At 35.4% G+C, this 15,379-nt stretch overlaps 1 protein-coding gene across 4 annotated transcripts in view; it reads left to right on the top strand.

Moving 5' to 3' along the window:
* LOC115231934 (dedicator of cytokinesis protein 1) overlaps positions 1-15,379 on the top strand; it is a 199,829-nt gene that overhangs the window by 103,156 nt on the left and 81,294 nt on the right. For all 4 annotated transcript variants that reach the window (XR_003883567.2, XM_029801828.2, XM_029801824.2 and 1 more), the window contains exons 5-10: positions 2,087-2,176; positions 2,552-2,607; positions 6,299-6,386; positions 7,072-7,104; positions 10,694-10,842; positions 11,639-11,720. Coding sequence is in view for 3 of the 4 variants with exons in the window: in XM_029801828.2 (XP_029657688.1) it covers positions 2,087-2,176; positions 2,552-2,607; positions 6,299-6,386; positions 7,072-7,104; positions 10,694-10,842; positions 11,639-11,720 (498 nt within the window). In the remaining variant the exon portion in view is untranslated. The remainder of the gene's footprint in view (positions 1-2,086; positions 2,177-2,551; positions 2,608-6,298; positions 6,387-7,071; positions 7,105-10,693; positions 10,843-11,638; positions 11,721-15,379) is intronic.

Raw genomic sequence — 15,379 nt, 5'->3', positions numbered from 1 at the left:
CAGCATAGAGGAGCTCCCAAGGGCATCCTGACTTGAATTCCTTCGTTATTGCCTGGAGGACTATGATAAATAGCGTTGGTGGACCCCTACCTCTACCCGGAATTCTTCACTGTACTCGTTTCCAACCCTCACCCTACTAGCAGCGTCCCTATACATGGCCCGCACAGCTCTCACTAACCATTCATCTATCCCTAGTTTCCTCATTGCCCACCAGATAAGGGATCGGGGGACCCTGTCGAAGGCTTTCTCCATGTCAACAAAAGCCAGGTACAGGGGCTTATCTTTGGCTAGGTATTTCTCCTGCAGCTGCCTTACCAGGAATATAGCATCAGTAGTACTTTTCCCTGGCACAAACCCAAACTGCATCTCATCTAAACTAACTCTCTCTCTAATTAGTTGGGCTATGACCCTCTCCGTAACCTTCATCACCTGATCCAACAGCTTGATACCTCTGTAATTATTTGTATCTAGGGCGTCACCTTTACCTTTGTAGCAGTTGACTATTATGCTGCTACACCAGTCATTGGGTATGACTCCTTTGTGTATCACCTGATGAACTATATGGGTGACTAGGCTATAGCCGACACTACCAGACATTTTGAGCATCTCTGCAGTGATTCCTGATGGGCCTGGGGCTTTTCCTGTCTTCATGCTTCTAATTGCCTTAGCTACCACGGAACTATCAACTCGGATAGCTGGTCCCTCTGTTGGGTCAACATTCGGCAGACTCTCTTTATCCCATTCATTTTCTTTATTCAGCAAACTTTCATAGTGGCATCTCCAAGCCTCTCTCTTTGCATCCTCATTTAGCGCAAGTGAACCATCTTCCATGCGAACACACTTCTTTCCTACCACATCACGATTCTCTCTCACACACTGTCTTGCAACGCGAAACACCTCCAGTCTTATATATATATATATATGTGTGTGTGTGTGTGTACACACATACATATATGCGTATGGCTCAGTGGTTAGTGTCAGGCCCACATTCATGAGGTAGTGAGTTTGATTCCTGGATCGAGCTATATGTTGCGTTCTTGACTTTATTTCACATTGCTCCAGTTCACTCAGCTGTAGAAATGAGTTGTAATTTACACTGGTGCCAAGTTGCATCAGTCTTTGCATTTCCTTGGACAGCATCAGTGGTGTGGAGAGGGGAGGTATGCATGGGCAACTGCTGGTCTTCCACAGAACAACCTTGCCCGGACTTGGGCCTGAAAGAGGAACTTTCTAGGTGCAATCCCTGGCCACCTTCTGTCAAACCATCTAACCCATGCCAGCATGGAAAGCGGACATTAAACGATGATGATGATATAACTCAAATTATGTATGCACTTTAAATCTAAGCTATAAAGTTATAAAGCCACCGCTTTCAATATATCATAAATTTCAAAAAAGAAAGATTTTATGAAACAATGAAGTGAAAAAAAAGATGTGTGCTCATGTTTGGAAATCTGTTTCCTTTCATTTATGAAGAAAACTTTAATGCAAGACAATATTTAATAGTAGTTAATGTGTGAAGCCTCATCAGCAACATTACTTAAACATACCTAGGCGCAGGAGTGGCTGTGTGGTAAGTAGCTTGCTAACCAACCACATGGTTGCGGGTTCAGTCCCACTGCGTGGCATCTTGGGCAAGTGTCTTCTGCTATAGCCCCGGGCCGACCAATGCCTTGTGAGTGGATTTGGTAGACGGAAACTGAAAGAAGCCTGTCGTATATATGTATATATATATATATATATATATATATATATATATATATGTGTCTGTGTTTGTCCCCCTAGCATTGCTTGACAACCGATGCTGGTGTGTTTACGTCCCCGTCAATTAGTGGTTCGGCAAAAGAGACCGATAGAATAAGTACTGGGTTTACAAAGAATAAGTCCCGGGGTCGATTTGATCGACTAAAGGCGGTGCTCCAGCATGGCCGCAGTCAAATGACTGAAACAAGTAAAAGAGTATACATTTCCCTACAGAAGTTGTTTGGATCTACAGGGCTGCAAATCCCAACATCAAAAACAAACTTGCTCCTTCCCTCTCTTCCCTCCCTCTCTCATAACTGTCTTGTCTTATCTTTGGCAACAGAACTGTGATGAAAAATTTCTTGACATCCGAAATTCAGTACTAGATTTAATGGAATGGCGGAGTAAGATTTTATCCCAAAAAATGACTGTGGTAAGTAATCAGTTTTTAGTTTACAGTACACATGTTTAATGACAGGGAGGGGTGTGTTATTTATTTTTGTCACTTTTTTTTTTTTCATAGATCTTTTTTCCTAGTTCAGTTTTTCAATATAGATGCAATGGTCTCCTAATTCTGTGCTTCAGAATAATTAATAAATTCTAGAAACTCTAAAAGATTTCCTGGAAATAATAAATAGTAATAAATTGTAGGAAATGGGGAATATTAAAAATTACTCCATACAGGAAATTGTAGAAATTTATAATGCTAAACATTTAAGTTAACAGAGAGACAAAAATGTCTATATTTTTTTAGTTCTACCAGTCCATTTTGTATTTGTCTTGTGACCTATCTTCTTTTTTTTTTCAGGATGAGTTACGTGATTTGAAGCACAAAGCCACCTCTAAAATCGATTCTGGAAATGTGTATGTATCATGAATCTCAATTTGTTTTAGTTTTCGGTTTATGTATGATTGTTTAACTTTATCCTAGTATTGTTAGTTTACATCATTTTGGTGTTAATTGTGACTTGGACACGAATAGGTGCAACTATAAACTTCACTTGCAACTGAGTCGAACAGCTGTCACACATTTATTGTGTTGCTGTAAAGTCGGAAAGTCTTCAGATTTACAAAAATGAAGTTTTGTGAAACATGAAAACAGTGTAAATGAAACGGTTTTCATTGGCTATTGAAACTTATTCACTGACCTATTTTGGTAAGAACTTAACTGCTGTACTACAGAGCTTGACAAATAAAAACAAAAAGTGGGGTGGAGGTGGAAAAAAAAATTAATTTTTCATCTTATATCCTGACAGAATTGTGTTAAGATATGGAGTCACAATGACTGAGTGAATAGTGTTGGTTTCCTCAGTCAAATACTTTTAGAATTCACACCACATCACTAGAGCTGTTCTGTATCACTTAGTTAAATAAAAAACTTCCAGTAATAATTTACTTAACTACTTAGGAAAGCATTGTGAAATAGGACACAGACATGAGCTTTGACATAGCTTTAGCTTTTAAGTAGCTGGAAAAACTTATTACTGAGTAAACTTCATGCTTCTTGACTGAATTAAATTCTCCATGAATCTAGCTTTTAATTTTAGGGATACAATCATACAGATATTTTGTTGTTGTGGTTATTTTTATTAAGTTGGACAATGACTGGCAGATTCACGAGTAAGGTGGTATTCAGTCGTGTCACTTTGCATTATGAGTTCAATTCCTGCCAGTAATAACTTTATCCTTAATATGTGTGTGGGAGAGGGGGGCAATAAAAGAAATATCAGTAAATACTGGGTTCAATGTATTTGACTTTTGTGAAGTTGTGCCTGTGTTAGAAATCATTGGTATTAAATAACCCAGGTCAGGTCTACCTGGTGTACATCATTAGCATGAAAATAGCAATTCAAACAGAACAGCAGCCAAGCAACAGGTCATGGCAACAGTTTAGTGTTTTTATTCTGGATGATGTCCAAAGTAGATTGTTCACTTGCTTGGAAAATCTTGTTGCATTAGCATTCTTTAACTATCACCTATCCTTCATCTTGTCTACTATTACACAATGATCTCTGCTTCTCTGAACTTGTTGACAATATGCTAGGCCACATCTTCCACTTAAACTTATTTTTTGTACTTACCACTTCTCTTTCTCTTGCAATATAGTTTCATATTGTGTCTTCCCCATAACTACTACCCAGTATGCATGAATTTAGCAACAAAACTTCTCTGACCATCTCAGTCTGCTCCACTACTGAATTCAAACTTCTTTTGATTGAGCTTTTAAGCCATTCACTTATTCCATTGGTTACAACAATCAGGGTTCCAGTTGATTCAGTCAACGGAACAGCCTGCTAATGAAATTAACATGCAAGTGGCTGAGCACTCCACAGATACATGTACCCTTAACGTAGTTCACAGGGAGATTCAGCATGACACAGTGTGTGACAAGGCTGGCCCTTTGAAATACAGATACAACCGAAACAGGAAGAAAGAGTGAGAGAAGGTTGTGGTCAAAGAGTACATTAGGGTTCGCCACCACCCCCTGACTGAACCTCTTGGAGCTTTAGGTGTTTTCACTCAGTAAACACTCACAATGCCCAGTCTGGGAATCAAAACCACGATCTCACGACTGCGAGTCCACTGCCCTAACCACTGAGCCATTGTGCCTCCACCATTCACTTACAGGCTTCTATCATAAGGTGGACATTTTCCAATACCATGTTGAGATTGTCACCACACACACACGGCGCATCAAATTTATAGACCAAGTTATGGCAGGAATAGAAATAGCTGAATCACAGCTAATTAAGAGTATTAGCTTAAATGAGATGCAATTCAAATATGTACCAGGGCAGGATTCCTCCAATGCCCTTTCCATAATTAGACAACTAGGTAAGTGCAACCTGCAATACCCTGCATGGATTGATTTGGAAAAGGCCTTGAGTAGAGTGCTATGCTCTGTAGTTTGATGAAAAGATGTAGATGAATAGTTTGTGAGAGTCATGCTAGCTATAGGAACAGCTGTTGTGAGCAACAAGTTTAGGGTGCAATTAGTTTGCATGTAGGTGTCCATTAGGGCTTAATTTCTATCCCCCTCTTGTTTATGGTTAATTCCCTAGGCCAAACAGAAGAGTTTAACTCTTTTCCATTCTATGTGTCATATATAATATACATTCCAATATTACATAACAGCAATATTCTTATTGTGTTGTTAGAAATTTATTTCTATTAGAATGTATGAGCTATACACAAAGCTTATTACAAAAATTTAATGTTATTCATCAAATAAATTCTATTTTCAGTTATTCTGATACAAAATTTTATTTTAAATTATTTAAAAATCATTTTATTCTGACATAGAATAAAAATGCAGTGGTAATACATTTCTTGGCCCTACAGGTGCAGCTTCTCTTACCTGCTGTTGGGTATGTCTTTTGTGTTCTAAATCTTTTTTTCAAGAGATTCTGAGCTATATGAATCAGCTGAAGTCATATACTGATCTTCACTATCATTACTCAAATCTTCTGACGTATGAAAACTATCTGGAGCTGTCATATAACTTTTATCTAACCTCTTTTAACACATGTTTTATAAATTACATGACTTTATTTTGCTGTTATGTCAATAAAAGGCAAGAAAACCCCTTAGAAAGGTGAAGAGTTAAGATTAACTGTCCGGGAGACCTCGTGTACACCAATAACCTAGTTCTTGAAGCTGAATTTGTTGAAAAATTAGAAAGGAAATTTAAATGTGGAAGCAAATCCTATATTTGAGAAGATTCAGAATAAACCTAGAAAGAACCTAATTTTAAAATAAGCAAAATAGAAAACAGTTCTCTATACTGCCTTCAAGAAAGTCATCAGATTTAATATATTAAAAAGGAACATGTGAAAAAATCTGTACTGTAAACTATAGATGCACAAGAAATATGATGGCATCACAGGAAGGTGACATGTAGCAAACATTTAGGAATAGTTAGCAGTAAAGAGAACCCATGAAATTAATTCTTTCAGATACCTGGAAAACACTCAAGAAGTAGTTGGCAGCTTCTGTTAGACAGGTGAACTAAGAAACAGGGAATAGCATGTTCTGAAAACATAGAAGCCAGAATAAGGAGGAAGTGGGAAAAGTTCATAGAATAATTATTGCCTCTAATGGCAATAGAAAATTTCCCTCTACTGTTGAAGGACATATTGTATGATACTTGTGTATGAAGGGCAATATTGTATGGTAAATAAACATAGGAATTGAATGTAGATGATATATAAAGGCTGGGATAAAATGGAATATGTTCTGATGGATGTGTAAAATTAGTTTGCTTAAATAATGGAATGAGAATGACCCAAGAGCAAATAGGGAATTAGATGTAAGAGAAAAGACTGCATTGGTACTGAAGGATGACAGTTGAGTAAAGAAGTACCAAGATCTAAGTGGAAGGAACTTGTAGAAGAAGGAAACACGGTGAAAGCTTAATCTCAAGATGCTAATCCTTATCAAGAAGGTGCATACCCTTTGTAATGTCTGCTGATTGAAAATGACATATATATTGTTGTGTGTGAGTGTGCACGTGCATCACACACACATGTTATTTTACATTTATTTTTTTCAAAAGTTCCTTAAAGATGGACCTTGTGGTGCGTGATGATGAAGGAAATATTATTGATCCTCAGAAAACCAGCACTGTAAAGATTTATCGTCAGGTGAGTCCTTGATTTATAGGTTATCATAAAATATTGTCTGCTTTTATTTTACTAAAGCATTTGGCTTCTTTGTTACCTCATAAGATCAAAATATTTTTTTTATACTCTCTTTATTTGCTTACCAATTTTGTCAAAAGTGCACTGGTACAAAATAAGTCTATGATCTGAAACCTGATTGACAGAAATGCCAGACTGAAGGAAAACCCAGATCAGATCCAAAGAAACTTGTAGCAATTTACATTTTTCTGGCTACTAAAGAATGTAGAGCTTGAATTGATAGAAAACTAATAGACATCACAATGGTTTAGTATACAGTAGAAAAAACTATACATTAAAACACTTATCTCTCAGGGTCATCCAATATGAGATTTAGTGTTGCTGGACTGAAGTATCAACCTCTTGCATGATTTACAATTTTAATTTCGTTAATGACATCCCAACATTTATTTATTCCAGCAAATTTTTTTCCCCTTACATGACAAAATTTTGCAAACTGTCTCAAAATTTAAACTACATTGAACATTTTTAAGGAGTTCCACAACTTTACTTCTTCTTCACATAACTGATAGACCATGTTTGCATACATATTTAGTTAGTACAATATCCATCTCTTTGGAGTTCTTAGAGAAACAACAACAAAAATTTGTTTGTATATATAACTTGGATTTTTCCTTGTATTTTTCAGCATGTTCTTGCAGCTAAAAGAATCCAAGAAAATGTAAGTGAATTAATTTATCAACTCTATCTGCAGTACATCTGATAATGCATAGTTTTTCTACAGTCAAAATACTCCCAAATTGATAGCATCAGTTAAAGGGAGTGTTGTTGCCCTTGTAAGATTCTTTAGGTTTTAATAAACATATGGTCCTTCTACCTCTCTTTTTTTGATGTAGCCTAAACCTAGGAAAAACATCCTGAATTTATCTTATCTCTCTTTCTTTCCATTCCCATAATTTTAACAAACTCCTCTGTCTAGCTTCCTTAAATTTCAACTCCATGCATAATTTTCTTACTTATACCTTGTATTCATATTCCCAGTGGATCATATTCAACTAATGTATTTTCTCCTTTAATCTTCACATGCTAATTCCTTTGGGTTGTCATACATTATACAGTTTGAAGTTTCTAAGTTTCTATGTGTATGTGTGGGCATAATTATATTTGTTGAATCATTTGATTAATTTTTAGATTATCTGTCTTAGAGACTTAAATAAAACTGAAAAATATAGGAACTGTGAGTTAGAAATTGTTGAACATCAGAATTAACCCTTATATTATTTAATTTCGGCTCTCTAAGCTTTGAATTCTAGTCAACTATCCCTGAACCTATAAAAATAAATGGTCTTGTGCCTGCTTATTTTAAAGAAAGCTGTACATTCTGAGATAAAAGTTTTAAAAAAGTGAACAAATTAATATATTTCTTTCTCTTTTTTTTTTTTCAATTAAATTTTTTTTTTCTGACAGAATAATTGAGATTCATTAAAAAACTCTTTAATTTATCTCAAAATCATTACCTATTTTGGTTATTCAAGTGCAAAGAAAAGCACTTTAGGTTCATTGAATATGTGAATTTGAAGGCTGAAGAGTTATAGTAGAAAGTTTACTGATTATACTTACTAATAAGGCTACATGAATTACATTGATCCTTTAGTCAAGATAAGATACTAATTACCTCACTTGAAAATAGTTTCTATATTTATTTTACTGCTGTCTGTACTGCATAAAAAATATTTTTCAGTTAATACAAATACAAACTTTTGTAGTAACATCCAGTCCATATTAAGTAACAAAAACAAATGTAAATGTGTTGCAAAAAAGAGTTAAAAAAAACAGCATAAGTAGCTTCTTTGTATTTGAACCAAGATCTGCTTAGTCAGAAATAAAGTTTTTTTTGCTTTTCTTGCTCTTATTGGCTTCTAGTTCAAATGTAGAAATTCTATGCAAATGTTTGCTATAAACAAGATTTGCTTTTGTTTAGCTTTATGTCTTTTTTTTTTAAGAGATGTGGTTGAAGCAAGATTTGGTTACTATTTCTAGCAGGTTCATTGATCATCTTCCAAAGTCTTGAGTAAACTGCAACCATTGGGACTTTCTAAATGGCACACCAACAAAAAAAAAATGACCTTTATTATTTAAAAAAAATATTTTTAGTAGCATGATCCACTGGATAATGAGCTGTGTTTCATATGGCTCACTTCTCATAAAAGGTTGCTTATGCCTGATCTAGCAGTTCCTTTGTTAGCTTGAAATGAAATATGTAACAACATATTATTGATTTATTACCTTAGCACAAATATACAAAATTTTAAGTGACTTCTGTATAATTTGTTGAATTTACACCTATTTAAACTTGGTACTTATTTTATCAACTGTGGAACAATGAATGGAAATCAAAGTCAGCTTTAACAGATTTGAACTCTGAATGTGAAGAGACTAAATTAAATGTTGTAAGACATTCAGACTGGAACTTCATTGCTTTAAGATCGTCTATGTTATAAACACTCAAAACTTCCTTTAATTATATAATGCTTCCACTGCTTACTGCCGTGGGTTAGTAATTATTTACTGCTTCACAACAAAGTGGATTGAACATTGTAGCACCATTAATAGGAGGCAGATTGCCAACCCTTCGGACTTGGTGTATAACAAATCTTCTTGTAATTTAATTTCCTGTCTCTAAACATTCTTATGGAACATCCCCTTCTATCCCCTCTGTTCTATCCCCCACTCACTGTTCCCTGTGGTATGTCCCAATGCATTTCCAACACTATTTATTTTTCTCTCTTATTCTGACTGTCTCTCTATCTTTCTATCTCGCTTTCCTTTCCTTTCATTTCCTACTAGGCTAGCTAAGTATCTCCTCTATAGTAAGAGACCTACCTATTTCTATCCCTCTATTATACTCTAACCCCTCACCTGGCACAAAGCCACTTCCCTCAGTTCCACTCCTCCAGTTAAGAGGTTTTTGTCTCACAAGTTACTTGGTGACCCCACTAGTGTTGGTGCCATGTAAAAGAGCACCAGTGCTGGTGCCACATAAAAAACACCCAGTACACTCTGTAAAGTGGTTGGCATTAGGAAGAGCATCTAGCCTTAGAAACCATGTCAAAGTAGACAGTGGGAGTTGGTGCAGCTTTCTGATTTGCCAGCTCCTGTCAAACTGTCCAACTCATGCCAACATGAAAGACAGACGTTAAATGATGATGACAGCAGCAACGACAATGTTGTCACCGTCAGGAAATTTCAAATAGTTTTAGGTATTGGTTTTAGCTGAATTAATATCAAATTTCTGTGTTTTGATTTTTGGAAGATGTTTATTCTTTTGCTTGTCCCTCTACCATATTTTAACATTTTCATACCTGGTTTAAAGCCACCCACCTCCACTTTCCCCTCTCATTCCCCTTTTAGTAGCAGGAGCTTTTTATCCCCACCCTTTCTTCTTTTCTTGTCTTGCAAGTTTACATAGCAACCTCACTAGTGCCAATAGCATGAATAAAAGCACCCAGTACACTATAAAGCGGTTGGCATTAAGAAGGGCATCCAGGCTATAGAAACTATAGCAAAGCTAACATTGGAGCTTGATGTGGCCTTCTAGCTTGCTAGATCTTTCAAACCATCAAACTCAACATCAACATGGAAACTGGATGTTAAATGATAATAATGTTGTTTATTTTGAATTTTCTTTTTAAATATGTAGGCACTGAAATTGTTAAAATCCTTTATTTTTTACTGTTATAATAGAAATAGTTTGTTTAATCTCTTGTCACCTAGTCATGTCAGTGCAGTAATTCCTGCAAGGTTTTTTTTTTTTTTGGTGGTGGGGTTACTCTATTTTTGTTAACACCCATCTTCCTATACCAGCATAGTTAGGACATTTATTTTTGTATTCTTAGTTTGCAGCTTTCTGGAGGATTTGGTTTTACGCCTGGATGCCATTCCTATTTCAACATCCCTCTGAGATCTCACCAATCTCAGAGGGATATGCAAGGCCCCCTCTTCTGGAATAGAGTCCATTGTCAGTGAAGAAGTTAATATCACAGCTTGAAAATGACTCAGTGATTTAAGTAGTTTGGTATGATTTGATGACTATGGGTCATTAGAAGTAGTACCTTCATCTCAGAACTTTTCTTTCTATCTTTAAATTTATAAACTGTAGTGTGACAATTTTCTCACAATACAAGAGTACAATATTTCTGGTAGAAACACCACTGATCCTTGAATACTGGGCAAATGGATGTAAATAGTGTGCTTAGAAATAAATTTTCTTGTTCTTCCATTTTTCTTTTTATTGCTTATGTTTCCATCAGAGTCGAAATTCCACTGAAGTAGAAGTGAAACCATTAATTCAACCAACATTTGGATTGTACGTGATGTTGCGGAACTTTGTATGTCGAATTGGGGAAGATGCAGATCTGCTGATGAATCTCTACGATGAACAAACAGGAAACTTTATTAGGTAAGTTAATTATATCTCATCCAGGTAATGAATAGCAAATGATGGATTGTTAGTGCTATGCAAATATTTTGGATAGAAAGCAACTTAGTCTTCTGATCAATTGTCCCAGTATAGTGCAGGAAATTAATCGATTTTGTGAAGTGACTCAGCTAAACCAACTTTGATCAGTATTGATCAATAGCTTATAATACTCAATTGTAAGTTATTGAATAGTCCATCCAGTTGTAATATCTAAATATGCTCACTACCTGTTACAATTGCCATATTTATATATTCTTTTCATATAGGCTGAATCAGACTTTCATATCAACATAGTAAATATAAATTTACTTGAATGAATTTACATATTGCAAAAAAACACTTGTATCTTATTGGGAGATCTTTTCATGCAGATAAACCTTTGTAGACCTCCTATATTTGCTTTTATAACAAACTTGTTAAGGAACATCCATCACTATGTCATTTACCATAGATGCCTATTGATTGAGTGAAAATGCTGGTTTAGTGAGTTTTACTCTGAAATGTGGGCATATTACTCAAATATTTATATGTAGTTAACTTTCAGGTACCATTCCAATCGTGACAATGAGTATATTATTATCATAAGGCTTGATATATAAGACCAGCCCAACACTTAAGAGAGAACTTTTTCAAAAGAAATTTAGCAACTCTGTTCCACCTATATACATTACCTGAGCATGTATTGCAGAATTTCAGGAGTTATTTTTGTTACAAATTATTTTTGCTTTGTTTTTTCCTTTAAGGTTTATACCTACTCTTTTATTTATTTTTCCAGTGAAAATTATGTTGTGAAATGGGGTAAAGAAGGAATGCCTAAAGATATAGATATGTTGAATAATTTCAGAGTTGTGTTCACAGTGAGTATCACTTCATTCCAGAATAAGAAAATATTGTTAGGATTTTTATTTATTTAAGGTCTTATTATGTATATTGAACATACTGTTTTAATGGGGAAAGAGTTTTGGGTTGACACCTAAGTTAATGAGAGCAAACTATGCACTGTGTTGTTTCATGCTTGGCAATCTTTTTCCATGAACTACCTACCTTACAATTAACAGATTAAATGACATTTACTGAAGTTTAAAGAAAATTTTGATAAATTATTCATTAAATAATATTTGAATGTAAAGTTTTAACAACTCAAACTCTGAAGGAAGATACTCTAGAATCTATTTGGACAAGCAGATATATATGGTTGAAAACAAAAAACTGTTTGGCTCAGCATATATAGACAAAGTGAAAGGGAAATGGGTCACATATTTTAGTATATAGTTGCATAGGTTTCCTTTTCATTAGTTGAGATAACAAAAGATTTCCTGAGGTACACTGACTTACCAGATCACTGTTCTAATCAGGCTCCATTTTTGCGCATATACTAGTGATATATACTTTAGAGAATTTATTAAAATTCAAAAATCATAATATAACAATGATTTGCTCACAGTGTGTATGGTTTTTTGCTTTTGGTAATCAAAGTTGTTATATCGTAAGATACACCAAAACCATTAAAAGCAAGTTAGCTGATGTTAATAATGGTTGTAATTGTTTCTTTTCTAAATTCCTCTTCAAGTCTTGAAATGTTGAGTTTCATTTACTTTTCTGCCATTGAGTTTTGGTTAAATTGTCACACAGTCTTGATGGTTTCATAACCTCATATGAGTATGTTTGCTTTCAAATAAAACACATTAGAAAATGAAAACCTGTTGCTGTTTGAACAAACCCTAATGCAAAGTAACTGCATGAGTAGTGCCAAAGAACTATTTTAGACATTGTAGGAAAATATTACAAATAAATAACAAATATTTGGCAGTTCAAGGTGAAAGATGGTGTAAGAACATAAATTTTCTTTGTCTTTAATTTCTCATATTGCAGTTGTGTTTACTAGAACTTTAGTTCAAGTAGCCACATCTCTGAGAAAAAAAATGGAATCTGTATGCTATAAATCTGTTGCTTTTCATACTACTCATACAATACAAATTTCACTGTTTACACCTTTCGAGCATTGGGCCTTATGGAGGCCAAGTGGCTGAGTTCCTTTTGAGTGTTGAGCCTCACAGAGGCAAGTTCCTTCTGAGTATTGGGCCTCACAGAGGCAAGTTCCTTTCAAGCATTGGACCTCTCGGAGGCAAAGTGGCTGAGTTCCTTTTGAGTGTTGGGCCTCTTGGAGGCAATGACCAAAGACTTTTGGCATTATGTCGTGCAAAATTGAATGTAAAGTTTTAACAACTCAAACTCTGAAGGAAGATACTCTAGAATCTATTTGGACAAGCACATGTATATAGTTGAAAACAAAAAACTGTTTGGCTCAGCTGAGCAAAATTGCAGTTGTGACAGATTCTGGTGTCATGTAAATGGCACCCGTGCCATCAGCACATAAAAGCACCCATTACAATCACAGAGTGGTTGGTGTTAGGAAGGGCATCCAGCAGTAGAAACCATGCCATATCAGACTGGAATCTGGTGCAGCCTTCCAGTTTGCCAGCCCTGGTCAAACCATCCAACCCCTGCCAGCATGGACAACAGGAGTTGAATGATGATGATATATATAAAATTGCTCATGCTTGTCACCAATGATTTTAGCGAAATGATCAATTATTCTTGGTGTCATGGCTAGCCCAGGCCTGCGCAAAACTAGAGAGGAAACTGGAGAGGACATGAAATGTAAAAACCAGACTGGATTAGTTTATGCGCAACTCCATTGTCTCCTGAGACAAAAGGATGCCAACAACAAGGTTCCTATGATTTGTTTGAGTTTCCTTTTTCTGAAAGGTAACATGCCAGTAGGGTCTGGTATGGCCAGTTTGAAAAATATTAATGTTTTTATGACAGCTAGATTTTGTCACTTTATAGGTTAAAGGGTTAAAAGAATTCCTTAAATCATGAAAATGCTAAATTTTAAATGCAGTTAAACGGGAAAGGGTTTCAATGCAGTTAAATTAGTAATTGAAAATAAGCTGATCTAAATATGAAGAATGTTTTCATGGTAGCACTGTTCTATTTTTGTAAGTATTGCCAGCTGTATTACATATGTTGTAGTGCATTGTATGTGTTTGTATAATGTTAAATAGTATAATGGTTCTGTTATATAATATCACAGCATGACAAATGTGTCTTATTCAGCTTATGCAGTGATTCATAGTATGACAGTTATAATGTCATATGACATTGTATAGTAACATTCTTATACCACAATATAACTACTGTGCTCTGTAATACAGCGTCTGTGTTGTGTAGTGTCAAAATAGTCCCAGTTATCTTGCAATGTTTGTCACTGGGACCAAGGTGGCGAGCTGGCAGAAACGTTAGCATGCCGGATGAAATGCTTAGCAGTATTTTGTACTGTTAAGTTCTGAGTTCAAATTTCACTGAGGTCAGCTTTGTCTTTTATCCTTTCTGGGTCAATAAATTTAGTACCAGTTACATACTAGGGTCGATCTAATCGAATGGCTCCCCTCCCCCAAAATTTTGGGCCTTGTGCCTAGAGTAGAAAATAATATTGCACAGTATGCACAATATATACTTATTATCCAGGCATGTCCTTGGCTACTACATGCCAAAATTTGTCAAAGTTGCTGTATATAGATATATCGTTCTACCTATATCTATCTTGTTCTCTCTCTCTCATACACACATATTTGTAGAGAGAGAGAGATAGACATGCAGATAAATACGATTAGGCTTGATATATATATATACACACACACACACACACACACACACACACACACACACACATAAAGATATATATATATATGTATATAGATAGATAGATACAAAAACTAAATTTATTCAGAAGATAAACACATATGTACACATCTGGTTGAAACCTCTACTAACTCCATATACCTAGTCCCCCGATAAAGACTTCAGAGTTTGTCTGTCTGTCTGTCTGTGTATGTGTTTGTGTGTAAATGTATTGTTTGATGTTGTTAATAAACTTGTGAAAAAGCAGCAGTACTGACAGTGAGGCCTCTACATATAGTATGAAGTCAATTATTGTTGATATTGATTTGACTGGCATCTTAAGTTTTGTGCATATCAGCTTATTCAACTGGTTGAATAAGCCATTAAGAGCAGAACCTGAAGTCCCAGTCAAATCAATATTATGCATATATATATATATATATATATATATATATATATATATATATTTTTTTTTTTATTTTACTTGTTTCAGTCATTTGACTGCAGCCATGCTGGAGCACCACCTTTAATTGAGCAACTCGACCCCAGGACTTATTCTTTGTAAGCCCAGTACTTATTCTATCGGTCTCTTTTGCCGAACCACTAAGTGACGGGGACATAAACACACCAGCATCGGTTGTCAAGCAATGCTAGGGGGACAAACACACACACACATACATATAGATATATATATACATATATACGACAGGCTTCTTTCAGTTTCCGTCTACCAAATCCACTCACAAGGTATTGGTCGGCCCGGGGCTATAGCAGAAGACATTTGCCCAAGATGCCACGCAGTGGGACTGAACCCGGAACCATGTGGTTGGTT

The sequence above is a fragment of the Octopus sinensis genome, linkage group LG2, assembly GCF_006345805.1.
Source record: "Octopus sinensis linkage group LG2, ASM634580v1, whole genome shotgun sequence".
Taxonomy (NCBI): domain Eukaryota; kingdom Metazoa; phylum Mollusca; class Cephalopoda; order Octopoda; family Octopodidae; genus Octopus; species Octopus sinensis.
The sequence above is the reverse complement of the archived record's forward strand: the minus strand, read 5'-3'. Positions and strand labels throughout refer to the sequence as shown.